The sequence below is a fragment of the Myxine glutinosa genome, chromosome 11 (genome assembly GCF_964187855.1).
Source record: "Myxine glutinosa chromosome 11, kmMyxGlut1.1, whole genome shotgun sequence".
Taxonomy (NCBI): domain Eukaryota; kingdom Metazoa; phylum Chordata; class Myxini; order Myxiniformes; family Myxinidae; genus Myxine; species Myxine glutinosa.
This window is the reverse complement of record NC_136271.1, coordinates 101,473,997-101,497,699: the sequence shown is the minus strand read 5'-3', so window position 1 is coordinate 101,497,699 and position 23,703 is coordinate 101,473,997. Positions and strand designations below refer to the sequence as shown.

Sequence of the window (23,703 nt, the reverse complement as noted above, 5' to 3'; positions counted from 1 at the left end):
CTTGCTTTGGAGGCCAGCTTGGAAATGTGGTTTTCCCAGGAAAGATCATGGCAGATCGTGAAACCCAAAGGCTTGAGTGACAGAACTTCTTCGAGAGGATTGTTGACAAAGCAGATGGGAGGGTTTTCCAGACGGTCTTTTCGGAGAGACAGTGAGAGTGTGAGATTTGTCAGGATTTAAAGACATGTTAAATGTGTTTGAGCAGATTGCAATTTTATCCAAGTCAGCAAAGAGTGAAGAGGCTGCTGCCTGCCGATCTGAGGGTTGAGATATGAAGTGGTAGAGGGTGGAGTCCTCAGCTAAAAGACAAAGAAGATTTTCCAGAGAGTCGGAGAGATCATTAAGAAAGATTAGAAAAAGCACAAGGTCCAGAACACTGCCTTGAGAAACTCAAGCCTGGGCAGGAAGAGAAGATGAGAGAATTCCATTTAGAGCCACACGTTGGCTACGACAGGAGAGGAAGTAAGTCCCATGTCAACATAAACCCATGTTTTTCTCCTTTGTGGGACATACGTGGAGATTTCCATGGATACCATAAGAAGAGAGTTTAGTGAGCAGCGTGGGGTGCCAGACCATATCGAAGGCATTATATATGGCAAGGGAGACAGCTCTCATTTCCTGTCTGAACATTGAGGACCTCCATCCATTGTTGAGACGCAGCATGTCTGAAGTAGTGGCCTGGTCTGAATCCAAGTTGATGATCCGAGATAAAGCCATTGGAGTAGAGAACGGATTTAATATCAGAAGCGATAATTATGGATTCCAAGACCTTGCTGATGATTGGGGGCAGGCTGATTGGTCTGTCGTTGCAAGGACTGCTTTTGCACCTTTTTGGTGTAAAGCGGGTAATGTTGGCCGATTTCCAAGTAGATGGCAGATGACCTTGAGCAAAAGAGAGGGTGAAGAGAACAGAGAGAGGGTGTGATAGAGAGGCAGAGCAGGATTTTAGGACCCGTGGGCTGATGCAGTCTGGTCCAGTTGCACAATTGGAGACTGGGTTTGACAGAAACTTCTCCACCTTGTCAGGAGAGAAGGACACAGAGTCCAGAAGCAGCTGGGTATGACTGGGTATGGTGGGTACAGAGAGCGAAGGGTTTGGGACACAAGATGTTGAAGCAAACACAGAGTTTAGGCAGTCAGCTTTTTCACGTGCAGAGTCAGCTGTGGAGCCATTTGTGGTAAGGGAGGGGATGGAAGGGGAACAAACACCAGAAACAGATTTGACCAGATGCCATCAGAATTTGGAGGAGGGAGACAGGTTTGAGAGTTTAGTCTTGAGAGTAGAAATATATTGATTCCTGGCTTTCCTGATGATAGACATGCACTTATTCCTAGCTTTCTGGAAGGAACTGAGATTGCCTTCAGTTTGATTTGCCTTCCAGAAGGCAAAGGCAAGTTATTTCAGGGCAACTGCCTCACTACAAGCTTCAGTGTACCATGGGCGGGAGGAAGGGTATGACAACTGAAGACGAGATGGGATAAATCTGTGCATGAGAGAGAGAGAGAAGTTTTCTTTGGAAGAATTCCCAGGATGAGTTGATGTCAGAGACTGTACAAATGGGAGACCAATCTAGAAGTTTGTTGGCTGCTTGAAGACCATGCCAGTCGGCCTGAGTGAAATGTCAGACACGTCGGCGCTGAGGAGGCTCTCTCAGAATGGTCAGAGATGTCCACTTTAACAAGCATATGATCAGATGAACTGATAAGAGCAGATGAAGAACAGCAGTCATTTGCAGGGAAGTTAGTCATAACCAAATCCAGAAGAGATGATGTACGGGAAATAATAGAGCAAAAAACGGGACGACTAATCTATATATAATGGAGCAAGTGTTTGTATGTATGTATTGTTACGTTTGTGAGGGTAGGAGATGAAATACCTGAGTGAAGCCAGGAATGTATCGTTTAGAATGGACCGTATGCTGCGACGAGGAAGAATATCTGTAACAAGTAGGCCGATTGTGCAGGTAAGAGCGTTTGCATGTCGCCATAAGGAGGGTGGTTTTGTCCTAGTTAAATAGGGCTTATGGTTAATAAACCACGTGACCGATGACATCACCCCCCCCCCCCCCCCCCCCCACAACATCTCGATGGGATTTAGATCCAGGCTTGGTGGATTTACTGGTATGTTTAGGGTCATTGTCATGTTGCAAGGTCCACCTTCGGTTGAGCTTCAACTTTCCGACAGATGGCCTCACATTATTCTCAAGCACCCTCTGGTACAATGACGAATTCATAGTGGATTCTATGATGGTGAGCTGCCCAGGCCCTGATGCAGCAAAGCTGCCCCAAACCATAATATTTCCACCACCATGCTTTACAGTTGGTATCAGGTTCTTGTGGTCAAATGCTGTCTTTGGTTTTCACCAAACATGTCTTCTGGTACTGTGGCCAAATAGCTCTACCTTTGACTCATCTGTCCAGAGCACATTGTTCCAGAAGTGCTCGTCTTTGCCTAGGTGTTCATTGGCAAACTTTAGTCTTGCCCTGATGTTCTTTCTGGACAGCAAAGGTTTCCTCCTGACACCCCCCCATGTAGATCAAATTTGTGCAGCCTCTTTCTAATGGTAGACTCGTGCACTTTGACATCAACAGTGGCAAGAGCTATCTGTAGGTCCCGTGATGCATTCTTGGGTTCTTAGAGACTTCTTTCAGCATCTTGCGGTCTGCTCCCGGGCTGAACTTGCTGGGGCAGCCTGGCCTGAACAAGTTGGCAGTTGTTTGGAATCCTCTCCACTTGTAGATGATCTTCCGGACAGTCGAATGATTGATTTCAAATTGTTTGGAGATATTTTGAAATCCTTTCCCAGACTCGTAGGCATCTATAACCTTCTATCTGAAGGCCTCAGAGAGCTCTTTCAATCTCGGCATGGTGACGCCGCACACTTCAACAACAAAGAGCAAACCAAACGAAATGTCTGAGGTTTAAATAAGACAGGTTCCTCCAAGATCGTCTCGCACGATGTTCTAATCATTTGCACCTGAGCTGGTGCACCTGATTCTAAATTTAGGTATTTGAAGTAGTGATAAATGTAGGGGTGTACTTACTTTTTCCACATGCAAAATTTGCATTTATGTTTATTTAAATTGTACAATGGACTACAAAATGTAAATGTTTCATGATATTTGTTATATTATATCAGCTATATCTATCAATATTGTTGAAATGAAGATCAAATAGCTGTATGTTGAAATATGTTGAAAAAGTCAAAACTTTACATGGGGTGTACTTAGTTTTTTACGTGACTGTATGTTATTCCCCATGGAGTGCTTTACAATGAGTCGTGTCTCAATTATTTTTCTATGCAGTGCTTTCAGAGATAGAGGTGCAAAGTTTTTCGTTTTTTTCCAAGATGGCGCCCATACCACGTGACCTATGGCGTCATAATTATCATAAAAAAATTCTACAGGAGGTGGTGCATCCATGGTGAAAATTTCTTGTCAATCGGACCAACAGTTGCAGAGAAAATCATATTTATTCCGTGCGGACAAACAGACAAACAGACTTAAATGCAACACCCTCTCCTCTGGCGACTGTAAAAACAGCAAGAACCACGACGATGTTTATTAGGCAAAAGTTGTTTTGGCCGAGTGGTTAAAGTCGCTGAATCATAAGCAAGTGGATGTGGTTCGATACGTGATAGTCAAGTTTGAAATTACTTTGAAATATATATATATATAAATTACTCTTTGGTGTGAAAAAAACATTACACACGGACACGGCTCCTTTAATACGTGTATATAGATTACTATGATATTGGAATCAACAATGCAAGTGAAAAAAAAAAAATCAATAACTTCGACGCGTGTGTACTGCTATCATGAAACGATTTTCTTAATAGGTCGTTCATAGCTGCAATTAAAAAAACAAATTATATCATTTATTATTTTTATACTTATGTTTAAATTCACAGCAAAATAACAACCTGTATACAAGGATCAATTTTTATTTTCATCGACAATACCTGGCAGGCCTAGTTATGTTAGTCTCGGCATCAGGATTTTCATCATCCACATTTGGAGGATTAGGCCTTTCAGCAATATTACTCCCAACCCTGATACTTCCACTGTCCAATAGTGAGGGCTCAGCAAATTAATCGGTCATCAACCCATGTCTTTCTCCTTGGTGGAACTGAATTTCAGATTTAAATCCGATCTCAGAACATGGATGGCCTCAATGGTCTTTGGACGAATTTCTGGCGGCTCAATAACACAACGTTTATTGCGCAGACAGCGAGGTCTGTCCATTTAGACAGACCTCACTGGGAAAATTTGCAAAAACTAGTTTCACAAGAAAAAGTAAAACAGTAAAAAAAGTGGCAAGCACGAGCAATGGATAATGCCCCACAACATGTGACCACTGGGTGGGGAGGGGTGGGGTTGAGGGGGAGAGGAGGAGGAGGAGGGGAGGAGGGGAGAAATCAGCAACTGCTGTTGGGGAATTTTATGTCATCCTTAATGAGGTGGATTTATTTATGATATTACAGCGGCGTCACAAGGTTAACCACTCGAATATTCATGAAACCGACTTAAAAGGATGTCGGATGATATCATGCTTTCCAGCGATATACGATATGTGGGTGCATGTCCAACAAGTTAATCGTAGCAAAACACGATCATTTCGCATAATCACATGAAACACCATCAGCAAAACACAAGAATGAAGACGTTTAGCAAAAAAACTCCCACGGACAGAAAGTGGAAATGTTTAACATCGCAAACCTGCAACAACCTGAGGGCGGCCGTCGTGACTGACAAATTACATTTTTGCTTTTAATGAAAACAAACAAACTGCACGAGTCATTGTGGTGACAATTGCACAGGCAAGGGAACACAACAGCTCATCATGTACATAAAAATACGAAACATCAACAAGCTTAATGAATCAATTAAAATGATTACACTTACAGGGTCAGACATGAGTGTACGCCAGGTGGGAGGCAGGAAGTTCCCGCTGGCAGCCGGGAAAACACCCATGAGTTGCTCCAATGGGTTGAACTGAAGGTTGGGCGGAGGATTGGAGAGGAGAAAAATGATGCAAAAAAGCTCGATCACATGCACACATTTTTCATAAATCTGGTGATCCTCACAATAATTATAATCATTTGTTGACGAGGAACGGCTAACCTGAAAGCATTAAACTAACACAAAAAACAATGCAGTAAATTATGCTAATTCAACACCACCACATATTTAACTTACTCAGTCGCAAACCTCGAAAAAGTTATCTGCCGAAGGTAAGAACTTCAACTTGTAAGTGATTGACCAATTTTCTGGCTGCCTGCATCATTGAGGTTTCAACCCTTTATTCCTAGAACCTATCCAAACATTGGCACAAATTCAGCAATGAATCCACAACATTATATCCAGGACTTCCGCTGTGTCCATGCATTGTCAATCCGTTAATGAAACCTCACTATCCAAACCTTCTACATACTTGTACTTGGCTTGTAGCTGAATACGAACTAGTGCTGGGCGATAATCGCGATGGGTCGATAATCGTGCTTTAGTTTTGCCATCGTGACAACGATAATGGAAATTAATTATCGCAATAGCTGCTGCTGCTGGTAAATCACACCTTGAACCTAGATATTGACAGTGTATCAGCCGTTTTTAGCGATTAGTGTGTTTAGTTTCTCTCAAAAGAGATACCCATATTAAATGCATCTCAATAAAATAAAGCAGGTCATACAATATGGAATGTATATTGTCCAAGATGTAATTTAAATGGTATATCATTGAGCAATAAACGTCCATATAAACGACTATTCAAGGCGCCCAAAGCGCTTTCGGTGTCGAAATTGGCAGTCCATTTGAGTTTGCTTTGTCTGTGCATGAAGTTAAACACTCAAGGCAACATAATATCAAAGATCGAGAAGATGAGCATGATCTGTGTGTGGGGTTTTGGCACCGAGGACAAAGACACACAGGTAATCTCATTCTTCTCTCCTCTCACCATTCTCGTTGGACTGAACAAAGCGGGAAAGATGGTGTCGTGGCCCATTTATTTATTTATTACATTTTTTGCTTGGTGTGTTCTGTTGGCAAGCAGCTTGATCGGTGTGTTCTGTTGGCAAGCAGCTTGCTTGGTGTGTTCCGTTACCATGCAGCGTGCTCGGTGTGTTCCGTTACCATGCAGCGTGCTCGGTGTGTTCCGTTACCATGCAGCGTGCTCGGTGTGTTCCGTTACCATGCAGCGTGCTCGGTGCGTTCTGTTACCATGCAGCGTGCTCGGTGCGTTCCGTTACCATGCAGCGTGCTCGGTGCGTTCCGTTGCCATGCAGCGTGCTCGGTGCGTTCCGTTACCATGCAGCGTGCTCGGTGCGTTCCGTTACCATGCAGCGTGCTCGGTGTGTTCCATTACCATGCAGCGTGCTCGGTGTGTTCCGTTACCATGCAGCGTGCTCGGTGTGTTCCGTTACCATGCAGCGTGCTCGGTGTGTTCCGTTACCATGCAGCGTGCTCGGTGTGTTCCGTTACCATGCAGCGTGCTCGGTGTGTTTCATTGCCATGCAGCTTGCTCGGTGTGTTCTGTTAGCAAGCAGCTTGCTCGGTGTGTTCTGTTAGCAAGCAGCGTGCTCGGTGTGTTTCGTTACCATGCAGCGTGCTCTGCGTTCTGTTGCCTTGCGGGCCCCATGACAATCATGGTTCCCTGTTTGAGGCAATGTTTTTATGGCCGGATGCCCTTCCTGACGCCAACCCTGAGTCGCCTCTTACGATGCGCAGGGATACGGTGTACCTATTCTAAACCGGGGTACACACCGGGATCATTCATCCCAGCAAGCTGGTACTCAATTTGAGGTCCATTATCGTGATAGAGGTTTTTCCATTATCTCCCAGCCCTAATACAAACATATGTTTAACTTTCTTGTTGGAGGCTTTAAAGTACTGTCGCGGACCCCGCTATTCGAGGGGGATACGTACCTGGAAAGTACCGTGAATTGTGAAACCGCACATAGTGGGGCATTGTTTCAATGGAAAATGGGTGTGGGGTGGGGGGAGGGAGGGAGAGGGGGAGGCTGGTTCAAGGGAGACATCCAATTGCACCAACAGATATGGTGGAGTGTTTTCATTCTGTACAGTAACTCGCATGGATGACATGTTATGCAGCTAGTGGAATATCCCGCGAAGCATCCCATGAAGCAATGTTTACCGTGTGAACGACAGGAAATCACGTGAAGCTATTCACAGTGTGAATGGCGGATTATCCCGCGAAGCAATGTTTATACCATGTGAACGGCGGGATATCACGTGAAGTTATTCACAGTGTGAATGGCGGGATATCCTGAGAAGCAATGTTTACCGTGTGAATGTCAGGATATCCCACGAAGCATTCCATGATGCAATGTTTACCATGTGAACGATGGGATATTACGTGAAGCTATTCACAGTGTAAATGGCTGGATATCCCATGAAGCTCGCTTGGCCGCAAAAGCCATGAAAATGCGAAGCACAGTGCCGCGAATGTAGAAGCATGTCATGCTTGCGGCTCGCAGAAGATTTTTTTTTGCGTATGTCCAGCTGCTTTGTGCGTGGCTGGTGAAAGATGGGTTTTATAACTGTCATGCTCACGGCTCATGGATTTTTTATTTTTTTGCAAATGCAAAAAAACCTCGCATGACATTTTTGACAAATACAAGCACGTCATTTTTGCAAATGCAAAAAAATCGCGAATTCGCTGGACACATGGCCGAGAATAGAGAAGCAGGTCACAAGTTATCAACCGCGAATACACAGAACCCGCGAATAGTGGGGTCCGACTATTATCATAAATTCAATCCTCATCACACATTTAATTACATGGTAATACATATCCTATCTTGCATTACCAGCGAAGACACAAACAGACGTAGACGCATGCACACACACGTGTACACACCGGATGAGTGCCCTTTTCAAAATCTGATGGCATCTTTTCAACGTTGAGAAAATCAGAAGCAAAAGGAGCATAATGGTAAGGATAAAACCACTTCCATGAAGGACATCCCTGTGGGAGAAGGTGAATAAATACAAGCATGACATAAATTATACTTTCGCAATGAAGGAATTTAAAAATGCTATTGTAATTGCAGTGAAAAGGAAAGATGAACAAATGGCTGGAGCAGAAAACGCTGTTAGTGCCATATACCTGATAGTAATAGCGCAGTACCCAACAAAGACCATGGACATATGCCTGCACGACACTATGCTTGAATGTAGAATCGCCAGAGCTGACATCAAACTTGTTACGGTAGTAGCGTTCTTTCCAACCATCTTCCCAAAGTCTAAGAAAGCACGCAGTCTCAGCTCATGTATGTAACATCAAATTCTCTGAGGTGGATAGGACCTAACGAAAAAAACTGTACTGATATTTCATGTAATATGGTACTGAGTAAATACTGGATCAACGATTGTTCAGTAGACAAAGGCATTTACATAATTTACCAACTTCACGCATGCGCACACGCGAACACGCGAACACAAACTTTAACCAATCACTGTGACCGACAAGGTGAAATCTCAGAATGTCAATGTCATTCTCCGGCAGTTCCAAGGAATTATCTGTATTGGGAGTGCAAAGAAGGTAGGTATTTGACCTGAGTGTCTCACATACTAACTCAAAAACTGGGAAAGTATGATTTGTGCAAAATGGATTCCTCATGTGCTCAATGATGATACTGAATTGCTGTGGGATTTGTGTGATGTCCCCACCAAGCCCATGCAGGCATCTCCTCATGCTCCCAGCACTGACCATTACCATCCCACCATTGTTTGGTTTGCTTGCAACCACACTTGCAAAAAGCAAAAAGCAACCTCAGGGTGGGTTTGTCAATTGGTGAAGGATACTTCTTTCATTGCATTGTCATGTTCAATAAAATCATAAACAAAATGTTTGAAATCAGCCTTATATTATATTGTTAATACTTAGCATTATTATACAGCATGTCATGACAGCTGTGTGATAAAAGCTCAAACATGGCATTGCATGTCACAAACTTCCTATGCATCTATATTATTTTGTACACTCTGAAGTCATACCCGATGGGATTGACAGCTGAGGTCACAACCTCGTCTGAGGCAAGTGTACCGTATAATGGTTTATAAAAACATCTTATCAATAGACCAGGATTTAAAGTGACACGGAGTACACATTATTGTAAGGTTTTGACACCAGATTAAATAAGTGGAATCGACGAATCCAATCAAAGGTCTGCATCCTTAGGTCTACCTACTTAATATTAAAAGGTGCTTATAAAACGGCAAAATGGAAAGCTTTTACTGTGCTTTGCTCTTGATGGAAAACAATAATTTTATCATCATCATTGTTGTTAAATACCAGTCAGCAAATGTGAACAGCATACTGACTCACCGCACATTGTCCTCAGGCTCAGGTTCGTCATCATTGTCACAAGGACGCTTGCCCGGGGATGGACTGCCTGAGGAACCACCGCTTGTGTTTGCAGATGCATAGGGCTGTGGAGATTGAACAAATCAGCAAAGGATATAGATTTTAACTACGCCTGTCAACTTGTACTTTCATGAAACCTGATTGGAGTAAAAACTGTTCTTCGAAACGAGAACTAGAAAGTTAATCAAGGAAAAATAAATAAATAAAATTAACTAGAGCAATAAGATTGTGTCGCCAATATGCCTCTGCATAGTGCCACAACGTCTAGATGCCCTCGTTGACTTTCCGAATAAACAAGTTTGATTTAAACCCCTTCACCTGTTTTCAAGTATCACATTTTCACCAGCCATGACAGGTTTTTACCTCGATCAGTGAAGCGGTTTCAGAGAAGGGATTTTTTTTTTTTAATATTGGCTTTCTAGCTAATATGGCTGCCACACCATGTGACATATGACCTTTAAAAAATGTACACTCTGCATATGTATGGGCAGGGGATCACGTTTGTTAAGTTTCGTGTTGATCGGATAAGCTTCGTTTTTCTATCAAGATGGCTGCCAAACCACATGACCAACGACATCATCATTTTCAAACTACATGCAACAATGGTTAGATATATGTAAAATTTTGCATCGATAGGGTAAGCAGTTTCAGATATATAATTATTTAATATATTTCTTCAATCCAATATGGCTGCCACACCATGTGACCAATGATATTTTCATGATCAGCTTTTAATTGGCATGCCTAGTCAATGACACAGGTAAAGTTTCGAATCAATCGATTTGGTGGTTTGGGAGATGCTTTTTAAAGGTTTTAGGTTTAATCCAATATAGCTGCCAAACAATATGACCGATGATGTCATAAATTTAATATTTCAATACAAATGGGTCATAGATGTGCAGGCAATTTCAGATTTTTAGGAGAAGGAATTCGATTAAAACATTTTTGGCTGGTATACCACTTCACCAATGTAATCATTACGTTTTTGTTCCCCATTGGGAGTACTTGACAATGTGCCAAGCTTCAATTTTTTCCATTCACACGGTTTCTGAGAACTTGTGTTTTTAATTATTTGCGTTTAATCCAGATTGCTGCCATACCACGTGACCTATGAAATCACATTTATCACAAAAACATTCTGCATGGGTGTCACTCCTCCTCTGAAAGTTTTGTCTCAATCGGACATGTGGTTGCTGAGAAAAATGAGGTTTAGCCTGTACGGACGGACGGACAACCCAAAAACAATGCCTCCAGCCACCTTCGGGGGCGAAGGCATAAAAATATATAATGCAATTACGGGTACATTTATTGAATGAAACTTTGTACACTACCAATCAAAAGTTTTGGAACACCTCAATCTTTCCAGTTTTTATTGAAATTTACGCAGTTTAATGTCCAGTGAATAACCTGAAATGGTACAAAGGTAAGCAGGAAACTGCTTGAGGTTTAAAAAAAAGTTTAGGTTAGCAAAAATGGGAAAATAATGTAAATTGCGCAGTTATATTGTAAAAAAAAAGGCCTTCTTAAGGGAACAAGTAATGGGTTAACAACTCACAGCTGTTCTGCAGCAATGTAAATAAATTAAGCCTTGAAGGTTGATGCAAACAATTCCTACAGGTGTCCCAACCTCTGCTGATTAGTTGATTACAAACCCCCCTGTCTGTATAAAAGCAGTATTGGAACAAACTGTTATTACACCCTCTGAAGCATTATTTAAACAATATTGCACTGCAGGAAGTAGTACATTGGAAACTGGAGGAAACTGACAGGAAGAGGTCTGGCAGACCCAAAGCCACAACAGAATCAGAAGACAAGTTTCTGAAAGTCAACAGCTTGCGTGATAGGCGGCTCACAGGATAACAGCTTCAAGCACAGCTGAACACTGGTTGAAGTAAGCAAGTCTCAGTTTCAACTGTGAAGAGAAGACTTGGAGCTGCAGGTTTGACAGGTCGAGTGGCAGTAAGAAAGCCATTGCTAAGATGGCAAAATAAGAAAAAGAGGCTTGCCTGGGCCATGAAGCACGGCCAGTGGACTACTGAAGACTGGAAGGTCTTATGGATCGATGAATCAAAATTTGAAATCTTTGGTTCATCACGCAGGGTTTTTGTACGTCGTCGAGTAAGCGAAAGCATGGTTCCTCAGAGTGTGACACCAACTATCAAACATGGAGGAGGAAGCGTGATGGTCTGGGGCTCTTTTGCTGGATGCAGAGTCGGCGACTTGCACAGAGTGACTGGCACCCTGAACCAAAAGGGCTACCACAGCATTTTGCTGCACCATGCAATACTCTCTGGTATATGCCTCGTTGGTATGGGGTTCGCCCTACAGCAAGATAATGACCCTAAACACACCTCCAGGCTATGCCAAAACTACCGTCGAGAAAAAGAACAAGACGGTAGGCTTCAAATCATGGAATGGCCAGCACAGTCTCCAGACTTAAACCCCATCGAGCTGGTTTGGGATGAACTGGACAGAAGGGTGAAAGCAAAGCAACCTACAAGTGCAACACATTTGTGGGAACTTCTGCAACAGTGTTGGGAAGAACTTCCCAAACAATATTTGATTTCCATTGTAGAAAGAATGCCACGAGTGTGTTCGGCGGTTATATCTGCAAAAGGTGGCTACTTTGCTGAGTCAAAAATGTAAATTAAATTTTGTTAAACAAAATGATTTCATGATTTATTTTTTTTATCTCCAATTGTTTATTTGTTCTATGCTTAATTTCAGAGTACATTGAGACATAAAACTGCATAAATTGCAATAAAAACTGGAAAAATTGAGGTGTTCTAAAACTTTTGACCAGTAGTGTATATGCAATCAGCATTGGGGACGCATGATATATGTAACGATATTTAGGATTTGATCCCTGGTTCATGCCCCAGAGGGTGAGGAGTGTTACAGGGATCAAAATAGGGGAAACATTTTAAGGCCTCACTCAAAATTTGATATTGGGTGAATCCTGGTGGAACTTTTTGCCATCCTTCAACTTTGCTTTAGGTGGGAAGCGTGGGGATTTGCAATGGCAAGCCATCAACCCCACTCTTGTTGCATATAAAAAGGATTTTGACAAAATGTGGAGGCAACTACATCAAAGACAACTGCATCAGAACAAATTAATGTCAAGGATAGGCCAGTGAAGTTGATTTCTTTGAACTGAAATATAATATTACGATAGGGTGATCGTGGTCTTTAACTGAAAACACTTCATGTAATAGACAAAAATGACTGCACTGTGGTCACAACCTGCTACAATATCCGGTAACAGGCCGATTGGGAAACACGCATTTAAAGCATTCAATTAACTCGACACCTCTCATCCATGTCATCCTCCCCACTGTTATATTAGAACGAGCCGATTCGTCACACGGCCACGGATGGTTAACTCCAATATGGGGCCATTCAAAAGTAACGTAGCTATTTTCTTAGGGAGGCACGTACCGCAAGTTTTATTAAACATTACTAATTAATTTTTATTAGACATATGATTAGATTTTTCAGGGTCCCTCATCATGAGTAACAACTGACCCAAACAAACCCAATGGAAATCTGACGCAACATACCCAGGCAGTAAATAATCAGCAGAGGCCAACAGGCCTGATGCCGTAGACCAGAAAACCAAGATGGCGGCCATATTATTTTGTCTGGGTGGCATGGTGGATGGAGTCAAGTGACAAATGTGTTTGGGGTCCGCCAGCTGTCCGGCAAATAGGTGCACATTTCAAAGATAGACCCCGCCCCAACAAGAACCCCAGCAACGATGCTGAGCCCCTGCAGCCTTGCGACGTGTCGCAGGTAAAAATTGTGCGCACTATTTTTCTTATGCTTTTCTTTGCAAGGGTATTTTGGATAATTAAACTGGGAATTGTGCACTAATGTTTGACCTTTGAGTGTGAAATTTGTTGAATTCTTTATTAGACAAGTATCACCATCAATTTGAGCCATACATCACCTTCTGCTGAGGCAGAGACAACAAAAATTACCTTCTGAAAGGATTCTAGTGCCATGCCTGTCTATAACTATATGAAGAATGGTCCATTGCCAAAAGTCTTCATCATTGTGCTAATAACTACTAAGTGATTCCTGTTGTTTGATCACAACCTTCTTTCAGGAGTGTCAGGTGTGATTATGTCAGAAATATAAGCAGGCACCAATTTGTTTGGCTTTAAAGGTTATCAGCAAAGTTTCAACATCTATCCGTTGGTATACTACAGGGTGTCCTGGAAGTCACTTTACCTTTGATAAATATCTCGCACCTCCCTCCCTTCATCCCCTCCACGGTATGTGGGTCTGGTTTCAACAAGATGACACCCCCACACATTTTGCTTTGCATGTTCTGTACAATCTCAATTGTCCACTCCCTCAACGATGGATTGGACGCGGCTCACCAACATCACCAGCTCCAATTCCGTGGCCACCACATAGTTCAGATCAATGACTCCAGACAACTCTTTTCAAGGCTTCATCAAGGAGAAAGTGTTGGAAAACTGGTGTGGGATGATTGAAGAATTGTGTGCTGCAATTATGGCCTCTTTCACACAGGTAACTCCACAAGACATCTCAGAGGACTTGGCGACAAATTCGGTGGTGCAAGGATAATGATGGGGAGCATACAGATACAACGACTGATTAATATTATGAATGAACAGGGTTATAAATATAATTAAATTTATATATGTGGGAAAATTACATGCCCAGACCAGGAATCAAACCCAGGTCCTCTGTAAAAACCGTACCAGTGCTCTGCCATCTGAGCTATCTGTCCCCCCATTGGAGGAAGACCTTCTCTTGATCAGGCCATTGGTGCTCCGACAGTTGGCAGAGAGTGCCCCGGAAGCATTGACGGAAAGAGACTGGCAATCAGATATGTGGGAAAATTTCATGCTTGGTCAGGGTCACCCAGATAGCTCAGATGGCAGAGCACTGGTACGGTTTTCCAGAGGACCTGGGTTCGATTCCTGGTCTGGGCATGTACTTTTCCCACGTATATCAATTTAATGATTAAGTAGAACGCCACTCAGTAAAGCGCATACTCCCGCCGTGGGTCAAGTTGAAATAGGACGATTTCATAAAAGTTTGAGGGAGTAGTTCAGTGACAACACAAGACAACACAAAACAGACTGCACAGATATATATATACAGGAATCAAATTCCTGCGAGGGGCTAAGTGTGAAAAAATTCTGACAATGCGGGGCTCGAACCACGGACCTCCGTTGATAACGCGTCAACAGCCCACTGCGCTATTGAGCCAGCCACAATCTCCTCAGAACTTTTCCACACTTAACACTGCGAGCTTTATCATGGCCGATGTCTTACGTGCCTGCTAGGCAGACCCAGAATGTTAGCGTAAGTATATATATGCATATGTATGTATGAAGAAGTAGAAATGCATTGACGATTAATTCAAATACAATTTTATAAACAGTAATCAAATTCCTGCGTGGAAGGTCCGTGGTTCGGAGGTCCACGGTTCGAGCCCCGCATTGAGTCAGAATTTTTTCACACTTAGCCCCTCGTAAGGTTTTCAGGGAGTCGTTCAGTGACAGACACTGCCCAGATATGTAGATATATAGATAAATAAACCTGAAAATCGCAGAGCCAGAATTATTTTTTGGTATGGGAAGCCCATGCGAGGTTTCTTCTTCTTCAGCCTCTCACAACCCTGGGTGAATATGCGATCTTTTTTTTAAAAGTTCAAATTTTGCCAAATCTGTTTTATTGTTAATATACCTCAGCCATTGACAAATCTGGAATTATAATTTTATTTGAGGTTCAAATTAACCTGGGACATTGTGTCAAACGATGCCTGCAAGTCTGTACATGTGATAAATAATTACTCGTCCAAAGTCGAAGACTTCTTCTTCACGCAATAACAACTTCCAGCTTCCAGACCGTACATCCAATAATCTTCAAATTTTGCACACTTGTTACTCTTCATGACTTCTACTACAGTATGAAGTTTCACATCGATCAACTAAGTGGTTCAAGAGATATAAATGTTTTTATTATTTGCGTTTAATTAACGATATCTGCCAAACCAAGTCACCTATCGCAAATTCCAAAAGGGCATTTTAGTAGACCGATATGCTGAACAGATTTGTGAAGTTTCCCCTCGATTGGATCACAAATGAGGGAGGAGCTAGGTTTTAAATGTTTGTGCTTAAAAACGTCATCACTCTGAAACCATGTGATGCATGACGTCATGCTCGTTGACTTTTTTGTTCGTCATGGGTATGCGATTCTGCCTGCAAAGTTTGGCCTCGATCTGTTCAGGCGTTTTGGAGAAAATTGGATTTTAGTGTTTTTCACTCAAAACAATATGGCGGCCGAACCACGTGACCTGTGACGTCATAATTACCATTTAAATATTCTGCAGACAGAGTCCCTCCTATGGTAAAAATTTGCTCTCAATCGGTCCAATTATTGCAGAGAAAATGGTTTTTAAAGGAAAACAGAAAAAAAGAATTCCCAAAAAAACTTCCTGGATCCAGAATAATATCCTGAGCTTCACCAAAAACGAATCATTTCTTCCTTATCCCAAGGGCAATCATCCCACCAACTTTCATCCAAATCCGTTCAGAACTTTTCCAGATATCTTGTTCACGAACACACACACACACACACACACACACACACACACACACACACACACACACACACACACACACACACACACACACACACACACACACACACACACACACACACACACACACACACACACACACACACACACACACACACACACACACACACACACACACACACACACACACACGAATGCATTACTCCCTGGCGGGAGTAATTATTGTAAGTACTGCACAATAAACCTGTATATTATGGGAGTTTAAGAACGAATGCTTTTCCGGGGAGGAGTAAAGTGACTTTCAGGCCACCCTGTAAAGGCAGAAAAATATTTCTTTTTAGAATTGGAGTAAGGTGATCAAATTTACGAAATAGCACTAGCATGCAGCCATATTCTGAATGAGTTGTAAAGGCTGTAGAGAATAAAAGGCACGCCTGCTAACAAAGAGTTGCAGTAATCCAAGCACTACTAACGTGAACTAGAGTTTCAGTCATCTTGAGATTTAGGCTGAAGTGGATTTGAGCAACATTGTGCAGTTTAGTTTAGAAGAAAATAGATTTACAGAATTTAGGAACGTCTGCAATATAGGAAAGAGTTGGATCCATCACGATAACCATGTTTAAAACCATGGAAGTAGCCGTCTGGTAGTGATATCACCAACTGGGATCAGATCTTTTTTAATGAATGGAAGGCCAAGTATCAGTATGTCGGTCTTAGCAGCATTGAGTGGAAGAAAGTTCATGGACATCCATGTTGGAATTGCAGAGTTGGGGAAGAAAGCACATCATCAGGTTGATTGGAGGGCAAGTAGATCTGGGTTTCATCCAGCATAACAATGAAAGCCATTAAAGAAACTGATCATTAAAATTGATACCAAAGTTAAAATTTACCGAGTGGCCATCACGAAGAGAGCTTCTCAGAGCCTGCGCCGCACTCTATTGGAAGTGGCAAAATAAATCAGAACACAGAACAATGATAACAAATGCATATAAAGCACGATAGAACCACAAGATAAGGAGCCATACATTGGCTACATTTGCAAAAATGGAGAAATTTAACTGCATACCCCGCAACTCCCACATCCTACCCTATTCTGGCCACAACTTCCGCATGTCTCTTTCATACACACCTCGAACCACTCCTTCCCCAACGCCCGTAGCCTCAAACTCCTGTCCTTTCTTTCTCTCATCCTCTCACTCAACGCAAACACCTCAGTTCTCTCGCTCTTGTCCACACCCTCCCATCCCCCTCCTATTCTTGACATATTCATTTAATGAAACCAAAACCACCCCCTCCCCTAAAGTATATGTTAAAAAGACACCTTATTACATTCAAATTTCCATCGAGTATATTTGATGATAAATATTTGGCATTCTTTACATTCTGTCAAACAAATGTCCAAAACAAGTACATTTTGTACAAGGAAATAACAAAAATGATAACGGAAGGTAAGGCCATTTGGCGTTCAAGGCTCGCATGTCATTTACTTCACCTTTTCAGTTGTTTAACTTAATTTTAACATCTACAAAACATTTACTCACCAACAGATCTTATAATCATTGATAGTGCCAAGCAGATTACAACCATTTTACCCGCAAAATGCATACCTGGTTCTGCGAGTCCATAGATTGTTTGCGCATCTCGTAGGCTGCTTGTCTTGGATTATGTATAGATTGTGGGTTGCCATACGGACTATCCCGGCCACGACCCAATGCGTGGGGAGAAAACTGCCCCCCAGGGGTGAATGAAGGTCGATCGCCCTGCATAAACGAGATGTAACTAAAGCTTTATGCTTGGAGAAAAAGTAAGAAAAAGGAAGTTTTATACATGATCATTTGATAAACCCCACCATGATCTCTCAACTCTCTGTTTCTGGCATTCAAGGATCACCGACTACCACCACTCCAGTAATCCACATGTCGCACTTAACTTCCTCCACTCTCATCTCATGTCTGTCAAGGCTGGAGTGCCCCAGCAAGGCAGTGTCTGGGGCTGAATCATGTTTTTATCAATTGTCTGATTCCCTGGAAAATCGTGCGCATCTCTTTGCTAACGATTGTACGCTCTGCTGCATTATTTCTCATCCTTCAGGCAGTCAGAGTCTCTGCTCTCTCTGCAGACTTTGATATAATCAGGAGCTGCTCCAATACTTGGAAAAGGTCTTTCAGCCCCGACAAATCCCACACACTCACCCTGTCTCTTTGAAAGGACAGTCTGGAAAAACCTCCCATATACTTCCTGAACAAATTACTTGAAAAGGTTGAATTACAAACTTTTGTATCTCACCATCAGACATGATCTTTCTTGGGCAAAACCTATTTCAAAAATGGCCTCCAAAGCCAGACGCTGACTGGGCATTCTTCGCCCTGAAAAGGACTTTCCTTGACCAATCTGAACTTTTTACAACTGACAAGGCCTTCAATTGCAGCTTGTTGTAGTACTGCTCCCCCCTTTGGGCTGGTGCCCCTGCCTCACATGTTACCCTTCTTGAAGCCGTGGAAAGCAAGGCCCTCAAAATCATCAGGATCTCCCGCGACAAGGCTGGGATTCTAGGTCTGTTACTTTTACAATTCAGTCAAGTTGGTGGCCCCCGTATTATACCGCCTTCTTTTTGGTCTTACATCGACTGCTCTCTCTTGGCTGTATCCCACCCAGGTCGCTGCAGGTTGCACACGGTCTGCCAGTCACCATCTTATTGAACTCCCAAAGTGCAGGCTCACTGCTCACTTCCACTCATTTGTTCCTCTTTTCGCTCAACTGTGGAATCAACTTCCCCAGTCTGTTCAGTCCCATTATTCCCTCAAGGGCTTCAAGTTGGCTATTTACCACTATCCCAGGTCATCCACCATCCATACTCATTACCTCTTCCACCCAAATTGACCCCATTCCCAAGCATTTCATTTATCCAGGTTGTGATTCTCTCCTCCTCTCCCTCACCTCTTTTAGTTTGTTAGTTGTTGGTTGGTTTGGTCCTTTTCATTTTCATTCCCACCTTTTCTTCCTCTTCTTGCTGTTTTATTCAGCTTGTGTGCAGCTTGTTCACCCCACGTATCCTTCTACCTCTCCCCTTGATATAACTCTCACTTCGACTCTGCTGTTGGCGTTTTCCAATTTCCATTTTGCTCTAGCTCTTCCATGAACTTTAATCAGGCATTTTAAAAAGAAGAAGAAAAAAAAGCCAGTTCGACAACAACAAAAAAAGAAAGAAAAAAAAAAGATTTTCCATTCACATTGCTCCACAAGCGCAAAAAGTTTTGTTCAGCTCTGCCAAACTACAAAATCCATTGTCATCACAATACCAGGTACCGAAAAAAATTACCTTACCCAATTGTGCAGGACAAGATCAAAATTAGTGACATCTCCCCTGATTTTACATTAGGTCCAAAAAGGTGTCCAGGAAGTGTGCATTCAAACAATTAGGTTTCGATTTGTAAATATCTGCAAATACCAGCGGACATAACAAAAATTACAGCAAAGTGGAATCAAATTCTTGCTCACCGTTCGCTGACGCTTATTTCTGTCTTTTTGACGTCTTCGGAAATCCAGCTGCAACCACAGCAGAAATACGAGACCAGGATTACCTGTGTACTTTGTTAAGCACGACGTCATATCATTGAATAACAAGTCACTAACATTGTACATTGATGGTTCAGACATGCCCTGCAAGGTTCTAGTACATTGGTATATTGATATTGAAGCTAGTACAGGCAGTCGTACCAACATCTTCATACAAAACAGCATCTGGATGCTGGATACATCATCTCCAGAGGCATGGATTCTGACTGACTGACTGACTGATCTGACTGATCCTGACTGTGCTGACACTGTGCCCCCTATAGATTTATAGCAGCATCTGGAATTTGGCTTGGAATTTTGTTGGGCATCTTGGAATTTAACCCTGGTGTTGGGCTAGCGGCTAGGGTGCCGGCTTAGGATCCTAGGATCCTGGGTTCGAATCCCTGTCGATCGCTGAATTAACGCCAGGGGGGTTGACTCAGCCTGTCATCCTTCCGAGGTCGGCTAATTGAGTACCAGTTCACTGGTAATTCCCTGTTTGTCGTTAAAGGCGGCAAAAAGGGTTGGCGTCAGGAAGGGCATCCGGCCGTAAAACATTGCTTCAAAAAGGGGACCAAAAAAAACAACAACAACCACGGTTCCCGAAAAAGGCCAACCCCCGCTTGCGGGGAAAAATGGCCTCTAAAGGTGGTTTATTATCTGGAATTTGGCCAGGGATGTCCTTCCCTTCACAGAAGGTACTGCGATTTTTAACTATCTCCCAGCAAGTAGACAGAACAGCCGGCTTAACACTCCCAGAAGAATGGCGTATTCTGATGCAACACTTTGCCTGCAGAACAGCAGTTTCCAAATATTGACAGGTTATGGCACAGGTAAACTGTCAGAAGGAAGCAAATGATCAATCAGCTTGGAAATATAGCACAAAATAAAATTGCAGACCTCCGCAAGGGAATGCAATATGTCCCCTCCAGTACTCCATCCATCCACTTTGACCCCTGTAAAATCTAAAGGAAGAAGATCCCAGACCAATGTTTACTCACTTTAGTCTGAAGGAGTTTGGGAAAGGTATTTTTGAGTTAAGTCTTTGTTGTCTGGATTGTTTAAATATAAAGGATGAGGCAGGCCAAAACCCTTGGGTTTTGTACCGAATTTTGACCTTTGACTGAAGTAAAATCGAAAGGTAAATAACAGAACACTGAACATTGAGCTTTTGTTTGAAGGGCCTGTGGAAATATATAGTTTGTGGAAAGTCTCGTCTGTGTTGGTCGAATATAAATGCTTGGCAGACTAAAAACCTTAATTTCACTTACATCCTGTAAGGAGCTTATCCTGTTAATAGTTAGGGCTAGGAGTTAGGGCTAGGAGTTAGGGATCTTTGTTCCTTTCACATTTCTTTCTACTTTTTCATATTTCTCTTTCTACATTCATTCGAATTCTTGTTCTTCTTTATTTCTCTCTTTCTTTATCTATCTGTCTTCAGAGAAGTGAATTCTTGCAGAATTTTTTTTTCTGTAAGGATCACTTGGCTGCACCTGGATGGGTTTGAGGGTTGTGGAGTAGCAGCTGAAACCCGAATCCTGTCCAGCTTCCTCCAGATGACTCCATCTTTGCTCCCTTTTTTTTTTTTTTTTGGTTCTTTCTGATGACTCCCATGCAGTATTTGGTTTTCTGTTTCATTATGATTTTGACCTTCGACCCCCTGTAAAATCCCAAAAATGACTAACCTCAAATACTTATTTAATATCCATATAGGGGCAGTTTTATAGAACCTTTATGGCAATTTTATTTTACCTCTATTCATTCAAATAAAGGTAATAGCAAAACAGCAAAACAGCAAAAATGACTAACCTCAAATACTTATTTAATATCCATATAGGGGCAGTTTTATAGAACCTTTATGGCAATTTTGTTTTACCTCTATTCATTCAAATAAAGGTAAGAGCAAAACAGCATGTGAATACTAGCATTTCAACCTTGACCCCTTTTGACATCACAACAGGGCCTATATAACAATGGGGAGCTGGATTAATCACACCAAGGTACCTTCATTCGGACTATAAAGAAGATTGGCCAAGAAATGAAGGGAGTGGTTATGCAATTGTAATTTGTTGGGAACAGGTTGGGGGCCTCTGTATTATACCACCTCCTTGTTGGTCTTGCACCCTTTGCCCTTTCTCGACTCTGTTCCTACCAGGTTTCTGCATAGCACACAAGGTCTCAGTAATCCTCTTGTTAAATTGCCAAAATCCAGGCCCACTGGTCACCTCCACTCATCTGTTCCTCTATTCTCTCGTCTGTGGAACCAACTTCCACAGTCTTTTCAGTCCCATTCTTCCCTCCAGGTCTTCAAAAGCAGTTCACCACTACCTCAGGACATCCATCCCCCATTCATAGTCATGGTCTAATACACCCCAATAGATCCCAGTCCTCAGCTTTTCCAGGTTATTGTGATTTTGTGAGACGAGATGCTGCAACGCTTTAAGAAAATGTTGAGGTTTGGGCTGAGGGTAGGATGGGAAGGTGGGGAATTAACTGGCTGGCAAACCTTACAAGGAATGTAAAATACTGTTTGTGGATAGCCATCCAATCAAACAATTAGATTACTTTGAATGCACGTCGACATCATGCCAAAGATAATCACTTGGACATCAATTGCATTTTATTTTTAAGTGGTGAGCCACAATATGACAGCAAATGCAAATGCAAAAAAAAAAGTCAGCTTGGGTTCCAAGCACCCCATGAAATAAATATACGTTCTATATTTCTTTAATTCCTCATAAAAGGGACACTGTACGAGCAAAGAACAAAAGCAAACCACATATTTAAGCCAGGTGGCAATTGCATCCTTTAGCAGGTGACAATTACCTCATCAGTCCGTCTCTTCTTGAAGATCGCATCCTCCATTTGCCCAAGTGACTCCATTATGAGCTGTACGCGATTCAGATTCACAAATCCATTGTCGGTCATGTAACCCTGAAGGGAGCAGGTTGGACATCCCGTGGAATAGGCAAGATTATAAAGTGCAGCCATTGCTATAAAAGGACCTACAAGCCACTGCCAACTTAACCGACCACAAGCTCAATAACGAAACAGAATTCTACTCACAAATTCAGTCTGCATAATTTAAAAAAGTATATTTAGGGTTCGTTTTAAAAGTTTAAAAGAGCTAAAATATATGTATGAGGATATTTTAAAGTATACTTTGGAAAAGTCCTTCAAAGTATTACACAGACACACACTTGTCCCTTCAGTTTGGAAGCACATCGACGTCAACAGTGGAGAAATCTTTGGCATGGGTTGGTCTACAAGTATTTCAAGATGCGTTTTAACAAAGTCATCATTTGTAAACTTTATGTTACCCGATGTTCTTTGAGTGGTCGAAACAGATGGAAAAATCACAAGTTGACAAGTAGTGACTATATTGGAAGGACTTCCCAAACCCTCTCTGCTCAAGTACTAGGTGTCACATTTACCACAGGAGAGTGAACATCATAGTGTATGTTGTACAGTTATGCCCCAAGATGGGGTACATTGAATATTGCTTGTTACACGTCATTGCACTCGTCACTGCAGCATTGTGCATTGAAAGTTTTCCCAAAGTTGAAGACATTTAATGTGGCTTAATCCATAAAGATGCCAAAACATCTGCCATAAGTTTTTCTGCAGAGCTGAACCTTGATTTTTTTTTAAGCGGTGAAGCCGCTTCAATATTTGGCCATCCTTGAAGTGGAAGAATTAAAAAAATTCCTTGAATTAAAAAAGGAAGAATAACCTTTGTAAACCACTGTGTTTAATTCCATAGGGTGGCTGCAAATGGACGCAATCTTGGTATGGACGCCATCTTGGAAAAACCTTACACCTCTATATCTCAGAAACAGCTTAATGGAAAAAATTGAAAGGTGGCTCACTGTGAAGTACTCCCCATGGAGAAAAAGATGTTAATGATGTCATTTGTGCCTTCATTATGACGTCATAATTTGACAAGTAGAACGCTTGATCTGATCAGTATGAAAAAAACAATACTTAAAGTCTAACAGTGGCGTAGCTGGGCTTGTAAAATATAAACCACAAACACACATGATCAGCTTTTTAACCAGTCGCTAATGCTGTGTGTAACGTTAAACAAAGAAATTTGGAGGAATCCCGACATCCGTGAGGTAGGTTTTACTTACAGAACTGAGGGAAGATCTACTTTAATCTAAATACCCAACAATGGTTG

The 23,703-nt window shown here is 42.1% G+C and overlaps 1 protein-coding gene across 4 annotated transcripts in view; it reads right to left on the bottom strand.

Moving 5' to 3' along the window:
* The window catches only part of XRN2 (5'-3' exoribonuclease 2), a 141,960-nt gene that overhangs the window by 83,258 nt on the left and 34,999 nt on the right, over nucleotides 1-23,703 (bottom strand). The window contains exons 13-20 of one of the 4 annotated variants that reach the window (XM_078786899.1): nucleotides 22,350-22,457; nucleotides 19,467-19,514; nucleotides 17,576-17,728; nucleotides 16,859-16,903; nucleotides 9,347-9,450; nucleotides 8,126-8,261; nucleotides 7,877-7,984; nucleotides 4,906-4,995 (exon numbers count right to left, since the gene is read on the bottom strand). In XM_078786899.1, coding sequence (XP_078643025.1) covers nucleotides 4,906-4,995; nucleotides 7,877-7,984; nucleotides 8,126-8,261; nucleotides 9,347-9,450; nucleotides 16,859-16,903; nucleotides 17,576-17,728; nucleotides 19,467-19,514; nucleotides 22,350-22,457 — 792 coding nt within the window. The remainder of the gene's footprint in view (nucleotides 1-4,905; nucleotides 4,996-7,876; nucleotides 7,985-8,125; nucleotides 8,262-9,346; nucleotides 9,451-16,858; nucleotides 16,904-17,575; nucleotides 17,729-19,466; nucleotides 19,515-22,349; nucleotides 22,458-23,703) is intronic. The other 3 variants (XM_078786901.1, XM_078786900.1, XM_078786902.1) reach the window with 3 other exon arrangements.